The 10,291-nt window shown below is 40.8% G+C and overlaps 1 protein-coding gene across 1 annotated transcript; it reads left to right on the forward strand.

The window, feature by feature from the left end:
- Positions 1-7,695: 7,695 nt before the first annotated feature.
- On the forward strand, positions 7,696-9,336 carry LOC111345061 (putative skeletal organic matrix protein 5). The gene is made up of 4 exons (XM_022952313.2): positions 7,696-8,242; positions 8,345-8,393; positions 8,526-8,652; positions 8,744-9,336. The coding sequence occupies exons 1-4, from the start codon at positions 8,053-8,055 to the stop codon at positions 9,260-9,262; spliced, it is 885 nt and encodes a 294-aa protein (XP_022808048.2). The 5' UTR covers positions 7,696-8,052; the 3' UTR covers positions 9,263-9,336.
- The last annotated feature ends 955 nt before the right edge of the window (positions 9,337-10,291 follow it).

Genomic DNA, 10,291 nt, shown 5'->3' on the forward strand with positions numbered 1-10,291 from the left:
TCGATTTTCGATTTCGATTTCGATTTCGATTTTGGGGAGCGACATTTCATGTTTTCATGTTTAAAGTGTTCTCAACTCGCTGACATTTTAATTCCTCAGACTTGTCTTTCATACAGCCCGTCCCTTCTCTTCTTGCAAAGAACAGTACGACAAAGGAAGGTATGGACATAGTGCGATGTTTTAATTTCAAAATTCCAAATAGCTCGCTTGATGTTTACAGACCATTAAAGTAGGTATAAGGACTCTTCTCTTGTATACAAGCTGACTCAATCCGTTATGATGCTCTCTTTTGCCATAAGGTCGAGGCGAAGCAAAGTGTATTCATTGATGTGGTGGTGGAGGATGGACGCTGGCCATGAAGATTAACGGCGTAAAGGTAACTTCCTGTCTCCTTTGAAGAAACTCTTGACATTATTGGAGTTAAAAAAAAAGCAATAGTAGATAGAAAGTAATTATTTAATTTCAGATAACCTTCCATTACAATTCTCATTTCTGGAGCGACATAAATGCCTAGAACCTTGTTGGAGGCAAGACTGGTTTGACTTACAACAGACCAAGTTACCGACCTACTGGAGCACTCCCTTTTCATAGATTTGTCTCGGTATGAAGATCGGCAATCAACTCAGGTTCATTGTTATCAACAAGTACGCCAACTCACTGTACTCACTGATTGCTGGTGGGAAATACCGCGCTAAGTGACTGAGTCGTGATACGTGGAAGTGGCTGATTGGTTTGCAAGCCACCTTACAGCACAAATGCAATAAGGAAGGGTTCAATGCCACATGTAGTTACCGGGGTTCCTCAAGAGCAAGAATTGGTTTAACTACCAACAATCAACATTACTGCTCTTCTTGTGACTCTAGAACTGGTTTGGGCAGAGGAGGAGACAATGATGACTCCAACACGTGTGGAAATGAAGCAGCATACTCGCCAGACAATGGTAAGAAGCACATCAAAGCCATGGGGTACATCCTGGTGCAGTGACAGGGGACACAGTTAACTTCCCAAATTTTCAGCCGAAAAGCCATCATCAAGAAGAAAAAAATGTAGTGTCCTAAGGCTTACAGGCTAATAAAACAATGGGTTCAAAATTATCTTCTCCTCTGGTCTAATTTTTCTCAAACATAACTTTTTGAAATCCAGTCTAAGACGTCTCAATTATGCGAAGCCAAATCGGGTTCAAAAATGAAGAAGAAATTTGGCAAAGTAGACATATTCGATGTTGATGATACGTGAATATCCTGAGCTGTATACGTAGGGAACTCACGCACTGAAGGAGGTGCATAAAAATCATGAATTTTTGTTTGCGCGATTCACCATTTGGTCTCGCCTCCCGCTTCTGTCCGCTAAGGTCAAAAATTGCAGAAAACTACGCCTGTTCTACAGGGTAACCAGAAACCCACCGGCGTTGATGATTTTTGTTGGAAATAATTGGCTCAGATAGGAGAACAAACAAAATTCCCTGGAAAAAGTAATACCTCCTAAAGTATTACCTACTTTTCTCGCTCTGACCTCAACCACCGAATTTTTCGGCACCATTTCTTCGTAATGTCAGTCTGAACGCGAATTACGAATGTAGATATTCCAAGGATCATCTATACTTCTTCCTCCCAGTAATCCGAATAGATTTCTTACCGGAATATTTTCCATAGTCATAACCTCCCTCACCGCAACTTCACATGTTCCCCTTTTAATTCAAAAACTATTTTGCCTGGGCGAGGGAGTGGGGCGGAGGATTGGGGGATGAAATCAGATGATTTTCAAAGTATGCCTTTCAAAGAAAAAATAAAACAAGTCCAAATTATATAATTATTTCTCATAACGCATGATATCTTCTTGATCTTAAGTTACATGCTCACTTTGATATAACACAACTAACTACGACACTTTGATAAAGACTAGAAGGGGTGGCTAATATGTCAAAATGCACAATGTTAATTATGTTCTAATGATATCAGAACATAATGTGATACTTACTTTAAGATATATTAAAAAGTCTTTAAACGCACGCACGAGTTTTGTTCTTCCCTCGAACGCTTCATATCTGATGTTTTTGCGTTGGTCTTCCAAATTAAGCCACTTCACCGGCATATTCAACTTTCTAAATCCAAGTTAAGGTGGAGAAAATATCCGCTTAAGAACTAACTTTAGAAATGTTCTAAAGGACTTTTACGATGCTGCAGATGAGGATGAGGTTAACCTAAGTGAATATGCTAAGATGGGACACCTCCGAAAGCTACATAAACTCGAAAAACTTTTGATTGTTCAGTCTGTCGCCCGATGACATACGTTTCTGAGCGCCACTTAGCTCACTTTTATGACGTAGCGCAGTGAAAGTCTGTGTCAATATCAGATGTAAAGCGTTCGAAAGAAAAATAACCGGGGAGAGTTGGCCTTTTCACGGTCATTTGACTCGATATTTTCCCTTAATATCGAATTTTATGGATCCCCGTGTTCCCTAAAAGACTAACGGGGAATCTCAAGAAGGAAAGCTTCTCTCCTATGGAACCACATTTGTCAGAGCGAAGGGCTAACGCTCGAAACGTCAGCTTTTAACTCCTTACGGTGGCCAATTTACAATTTCAACTCAGTTGATACAGTTAAATGAACTGAAAATAAGTTGTTTATGACGGTGTGTTCATCATTTCTAGGAAGAATTTTTTGGCGGTGAGGTTATAGGCTGTTCAGCTCCGTAAAACTTCAAGCAAATCGTAAGATATCAGTATAAAAAGGAAGAGATGAAATCAGGAAGTAACGGCCATTAAAAAAAAAAAAAAACAATAAAGAACAGTACTTTAGCTCAGGGGTTTTGGATTCTACGATTCTAGGTAAACAAAACTTCTCCCCTCTAATTGCTACAAATTTCATGGTAAATCATGATAGTTATCAACAACTCTTCTTCGAAGTGGAAATGTCTGGTGGTGAATATTTACCAAGCCACGAAGCGGCGAGGTAATTATCCACCACTAGCCATCGACATTTAATGTGAATAGTTGTTTTACTTCGATATACTAAAACGGTGAGACATGTAACTTCCTTGCTCATACAACTTGAGACATCGACGTTTAATGAATATCTAATGTGTCTTCTTGCCAATTTCTAAATCGTTTTAAAAAGTTGAATTAAAATTTGGGAAGTGAACTGTGTCCCCAGTCACTGCACCAGGTTGTACCCCATGGCTTTGATGTGCTTGTTTCCATTGTCTGGCGAGTCTGTTGCTTCATTGCCATAGGTGTTGGAGTAATTAGGGCGACCTCCTGTACCATTCGGGAGTCACAAGAAGAGCAGTCATCCTACTCGTTAGCGATGACTCCAATTCTTGCTTTAGAATAACCTGAGTTATCAGGCCTCGACTCGTCTTTTTCCTGGTTTCCACAGGTGTTTGTGTCATCATGGTAGCCTCCTGAGCCAAAGTCAATTCTAGAGTCAGGAGTTACGCAGTCATCCTCATTACTTCCTTGGAAACCACTTCTTTGCCACTGCCTATAACATTGAACCCTTCTTTGTAACCCTTTTGCCCTTACTACAGGACTCAAATATCAAAAAGCATCTGACCAAATAAAAGACTCTCCCAGGGGATCGTTAGGAAGGCTGTTCAGTTTGCCTATTGTCAAACAACACCGTCTGGGGAGTCGTGCGTGTAATTCGACCCGACGCACTTGATATTTAAATCTCGTAGTAAGGGTAAAAGGGTTACGCGTACCTACAAAGCGATTTCGCCAGAATGGGTGGTAAAACGGAGCGGCTCTCAGATCGATGCAGCGGAATTTGGAACGTTTTTGCAACTGGAACGGCTAGATAATAGCTAAGCACTGTCGCTGGTGGAAATTTGAGGAAGATCGGTCGACTTTTGCGGAATTTATCGGCCTTTGAATGGCGACGATTGGTATTCGGGACCGGTTGAAGTTTCCAGCCTTGAGTTTTTTATACACAGTTGACCGGTAGCACCGCACGCGTTACAAAGAAAGTCGCCAAAACAGCGTTAAAAGGACTGTAAACGACAAAGCAGCTACGAAAAACAGGTAAGGAGACTTCATACGATACATTCCTCCTTTTATTATCCTTTTTAATTTTTTCTTAATATTTTTTTTTTTTTATAATTTTTGTTAAAACGACCGTTGGCAACAATGCGGCTACGGAAAAAAGATAAAGAGACCTCACACGTTTTTTCCTCGCTTTTGTTATCCTTTTAAATTCTTTCTTAATTTTTTTTGCAATTTTTCCTTTTTTCAACGGCACACACATACGCTTAAAACTCGATCTTCATATGTTAGTTGTTGCCGTTAATGAACTTTAGACTCCAAAATCACACACAGTACGCTTGGGTCGCCTGTGGAGGAACGAAATATGGTCCTTCCCTTTTCTTCGAGACGCGAGCTCGGGATGCCTGTGGTGACAGTAAACAGGAATCTTATGCGAACCAAACATCAGCGGGTACACTTGGCTTTGTCCAGACCTTACGGAAAAAGAAGATGTTAAATAAAAGAAATTGAGTCAGGCTGTCTGTAAGTGAAGGGTCTTTACATCTACCACAATCAAGCGAGAGACTTTGGAAGCTTGTAACATTTTACGATGCCGTGAACGGTCTCGTGGCAAATAATCACACTTGAATAGTCAATAGTACGATCACAGGTTTTATCCTCTTTCCTACGTTTCGATAGATATCTCCAAGTAAAACTTCAAGACCGATATACAGTGTAATCCTATAATAAAGGGTCCAAGGTCCAATAACTTCTGATCACATTTCTATGTGACGCAATGTAACGCTGTAGTCGGTGACAAGTACTTACTTTCTCATATCGTACTGCTCCTTGCAAGAAGAAAAGGGACCGGCTATGAAAAAGATAAGATTGCGATTTTAAGATCTGAGCGCATTGAGAACACTGGAATCTTCAAAACATTAAATGCCCCACTTAAAAATATCATCGAAAAAGTACCTGGCTCGGTAGGCAAAGCATTCTGCACTAGCGCAATAAGATTGTCCATCGTCGTTTCAAGCGTCTTAGTGGCTTTGCTGTTCTCACTACCGTGACTGGCGGTACCTATTTGGTGTCTGGCATCTCTTAAGACGGCGAATTACGCGAGAAAATTTGCGATGACCTAAACTACAAACAACAAGTGCATCTTGAAAATTGATCGACGTTAGAATAATACTTTATTCGTCACCGCAATTTTTTTCTGGGATTTTTGACATCACTTTCTTGAGGCTCGATCTGGTAACCAAGCCTCCTGATTATTTTTCACCTGAGAATAAAGGTAAAAATAGAGCGGTAAAGGGTTATGTGAAGATTTCAGCAAAACACGCGTTTCCTGGTTGGAACTGATTTAAACGAGTTCGGTTTACATCTGTTTTTGTGTGATCTGCTTTTCGGGTATCATTTTAAGTCTTCCCTCCCCCTTCCCTTCCCCCTCCCCCTCCCCCTCCCCCATCACCTTTGTAAAGCCTCGGGTTTTGGTTTGAGAGTACGGCTCTTGAAGAGTAATGCTATCCATTTTGTTCTATTTCGTTATATATACGGTTTGTTGCGATCCTGAATGCCATCAAAGCGAATAAAATCTTCCAGCGGAGAGAAGGTTTCGTTTTTGAGTTTCCCCGTTGGTCTTTTAGGGGAAAACAGTGGATCCAGGAAATTCGATGAAAATGACCGTGGGAAGGCGAACTCTTCCCGATTATTTTCTTTCAAACGCTTTACATCTGATCTTGATACAGACTTTCACTGTGCTACGTCATAAAAGTGAGATAGGTGGCGCTCAGAAACGTATGTGCTCGGGCGTCAAGAAACAATCAAAAGTTCATTGAGTTGTGTCAGCTTTCTGCGGTGTGCCATCTTGGCAGGTGCTCTTAGGCTAACTTCATCCTCGTGGTCAGCTTCGTAAAAGTCCTCTAGAACATCCTTAAAGGTAGTTCTTGGGCAAATATTTTCTCCATCTTGACCTGGATTTAAAAAGTTTAATTAAGCCGTGAAAGTGACTCAATATGGTAGACCATTGTAAATGGCTCATGTCAGCATCGCATGCAATGCTTTCGAGCGGAGGAAACTCTTGCACGCGCTTAAAGATGTTTTTTTTTAATATTTTAAAAAAGTATCGCATTGTGTTCTGATATCTTCAGAACATATCCAACATGAATGTAAAATCGTATATTTCTTTCATACAATGGAAACCACATCCGATCGGCGAAACCACAAGCGATCCCGATCTTTGTCAATGAGTTCCTGTCACAATTTGGTTTTGAACCACTTCCTGTGGTTTCGATTGTATGAAAGAGTCCAGGCGGTGTGCGCATTGTGATTACATTGCATCGTGGTCGTAAAACAAAAATTGAGACATTTGCATCTTGATGCGTTGGAGTGAACTCTGGTTGCAGCAAGATAGCGTGAATATACGTGGATTGTATTGGAAATTTACTGTCTGTTGCCGTTCCTTCGAAAGTTAAAAATTTTGACGGGCCTGCACGCGTGGCGAATTCGTTCTTAGGAGACAACTGACGTTATTAAGAAAGATTCGAAACTGCAATCTGTCTAAAAATCTCGACACAAATGGCAACAGTTACACTCACAAACGATGGCGGGATGAATAATTTTAAAGTCAGAAATTATATTCCTAGACGCCAGTTATAGTCATTTGACAGGGAATTGACCCTTGACTTGCAAACGCATATTAAAGAGACATAGCCCTCGTAATACACGAAATTTTTCCACCAAGTGTAAATACGGGATTTGTAAAAGGAGAAGCTGACGCCTCTTAAGAACGAATTTGTCTCACTCCACGTTTAGTCAAAACGTACAACGTTTCAAAGTACCCGTCGAGAATAGAAGAAACCTAAATGAGGGTTTTGAGAAACGTATCTCTGGAGTTATTTCTACAGGAGAGAAGTATACTTCAAAACAAAGAAAATAGTGCGCGCACAGAAGAAAGTATTGTCTTTTGTAACACAATCTCAAACGGCTTTGTCAAACCGCAACAAATAAGTACGAAAAATACTTCTACACACTTCAGAATATATCAAGTCATATGTACCTATGGTGAAAAGAAAAATTAACGGTCTAACTTTTACGGAATGTTCAGTCAAAATCTGGCGATTTCTGCCGCTTGTACCGCTATGTCGAAAATAACGCTATTACAATGCAATGAAATCGGAGTGCGAACACCGCCAGGAAAGAGTTATTTTTGCCACGAAATTTGAAAAGAATGATTGGAACGTCCGATAGGGGAAACCACAGGAAGTCGAGCAAAATCAAACTGTGACAAGAGCTCATTGACAAAGAGATCCGGATCTTCTGTGTTTCATCAATCGGACGTTCCAAACATTCTTTTTAAATGTCGTTGCAACAATGACTATTTCACACAATCGGACAATAGTTCTGTTCCAGTGCAATTTAAATCGAATGAATCGAGCTTAATGGAATCTGAGCCGCAAATCACAGCCATTCGAACGCAACTCTGAGAATTTCAAGGTTTAATAGTCACGGCTCAGTAAACGCTAAAGTATATTAGGTCAAAAAGGACAGCTCAGATAATGTGATTTAGTCGATTTGGTAGTTATTCTTTTACGTAGTTGACTAATGTTGACGTTTTCAAGGACCGTTGATCGCGAATCGTCATTGAATATCGCTGGTTTGAGCTAATGATGAAAAAACGTAAAAACATTTCTGAGAACATGTAGCTATTAAGGGCGAAGAAGTAAATTCTAAATCACAGTTGATCATATCTACACCGGCTACATGATCTATTTATTACCTCAAAAGTATTCAGTGATCTTAATTCGGTCTCCCAAGGCTTGCTTGTTCAGCACTGCAGTAAAATAGAGGTAACACCTACGTTTTCAGTGTCAAAGGTCTACGCATTCTACCAAGGCGTGGTTTTTAATCTCCTATTTGCTCACCCGAATCGCTTAGTTAATACTATAGTTGATTGATCAAGCACATGTTTGGGGAAAAGGCTAACAGTATTTAAGAGTGATAACAAACAAAACGAAGCAAATTCACCACAGTCAGTTATTCACCGGTTGAGCAACCAGAAGATATTTCTTAACGTCTTTCAGTTCTCAAGATGCGCTTACTTATTGCAGTTTACTTCATGGCAAATATCCCCGCGCTGTTCGCTGTTCTACTCCGCGGCAGCCAACAATCCTGTACCGTCAGTCACTGCGGTGATATCAGCAAAGACATTAAGACGCTTCAAACCGAAGTAAGAAGTCTTATTGCGCTGGTAAAGGACACTTTGCCCCCAAAACTTCCAGGTACTTTTTTCAATGATATGTTTAGGTGCGTATTTTATATTTTCATCTTTGAAGTGTTCGCAACGCACTCAGATATTAAATTTGCAGTCTCGTCTTCCTCAGTTCCAGTCCGCCCCTTCTCTTCTTGCAAGGAGCAGTACGACATGGGAACGTAAGTATATAGTTAAGTGTTTTAAATGCAAGATTATAAAACGTTCGCTTGATCGCATGATGTTTATACAGTCTTACGCTTGCTTTCAGGCTGACTCATTCCGTTATATTTGACTTCCTCTTTTTCCATAAGGTCGAGACGAAGCCAAGTGTACCCGCTGATGTTTGGTTCACAAAAAATTCCTGTTTACTGTCACATGGGAAACTTTGGATGCGGTGGTGGAGGATGGACGCTGGCCATGAAGACTGACGGCACAAAGGTAAACTTAGTGTCTCGTTTCAGTAACTCTGGAGATTATTGATTAAAAAAAAAGTTTAAAAAAATGGAAAAATTGTTCCTTTGTTTTTCAGAGAACCTTCCATTACGATTCTTACCTCTGGAGCAACAGAAATACACATAACCTTGCTGGAGGCAGGACTGGGTTTGACTTACAAGAGACTAAATTACCAACCTACTGGAACACACCCTTCTCCAAGATCTGCCTCGGTATGAAGATCGGTCATCAGCTCAAGTTCATTGTCATCAACAGGCAAGCCATGTCACTGTACTCGCTGATCGCTGATGGGAAATACCGCGCCACCTTAATGGGTCGTAACACGTGGAAGTCGCTGATTGGTTCGCAGGCCTCCTTGCAGCCCCACTGCAACAAGGAAGGTTTCAATGCGGTGGGAGACAACCCTCGACAATCCAAAGCAAGAATCGGCATCACCGCCAACCAGCAGAATGACTGCTCTTCGTGTGACTCCCGAATTGGTTTTGGTACAGGAGGTCTACATGATGACGCTAACACATGTGGCAATCAAGCAACGCACTCGCCAGACAATGGAAACAAGCATATTAAAGCCATGGGTTACATTCTGGTACAGTGACAGGAAGCCATCATGAAGTAGAAAATGTAGTACCCTAAAGTCTAGAAGCTAATAAAACAATGGGTTCAAACTTATCTTCCCCTCTGATCCGATTTGTCTCAATTACATATTTTGTTAGTCAGTCTAAGACGTTTTAAGTGTATAAAGCCAATTAAAGTTTCAAGAACGAGGTAGAAATTGGCTACGAAGACATATTCGGTGTTCATTATACGTCCACATCGCGAGCTGTAGGGAAGGGAGGTCACGATCCGATCACGCACTAAAGGCGATACACGAAAATAGCAACTTTTAATTTTTTTTGGAGCTCACAGACATTAATTATTTGTATGAAAGAATAGTTGGCTCAGATACTAGGCTAACGGACTAATGGAACTCAAAAAGTAGTACCGCCTAAAGTAATGCCTATTTTTCTCGCTCTTATCAGAATCACCGACTTTTCTGAGTCATTTGCTTAAGACGGTGGTCTCTCAACCGAACGGATTTCCTTCCGGAATGGTTCCCTTATTCATCACCTCTCACACCACAAATTATTATGACACCTTTTAATTCGTAAATAAGCTTCAATGGATTAGTCCGATTTCATTTTCAAATTTTAGAGAAAAGAATTCTGTCATTATCTCATACGATAATGAGAAAAGATGGTTTTGGAACTAGTCATGCTTTATCGGCGGGGGTGGGGGGGGGGGGCCTCAGAGGGTTTCGGAGGGCAGGTCAGTCGTCACCTACAGACCATGAAGAGAAAGAAGTGAACAAAGAAAATTGACTGCAAATTGGCCGCCAAAAAGGCGGAATCAAGATCCTCTGAATTTTCCCCCAGTTATGACTGTTCCCTTACAACAGACATGGTTTATTTGTTGCACGTGATGTCATCGGCTGTTCGATCCAGACTGATCGATTAAAATCCGTCGGTAGGGTTAGGTGGCTCTGATAAGTTCATAAATGTGAATATGTGGTGAGGAAGTCGTTTATATAGCGCCAGTAGTTGTTGACATCTGTTGAGCGATCGAGAGTCTGTTCTGAGATAGTATA

This window comes from Stylophora pistillata, chromosome 6 (genome assembly GCF_964205215.1).
Source record: "Stylophora pistillata chromosome 6, jaStyPist1.2, whole genome shotgun sequence".
Taxonomy (NCBI): Eukaryota; Metazoa; Cnidaria; class Anthozoa; order Scleractinia; family Pocilloporidae; genus Stylophora; species Stylophora pistillata.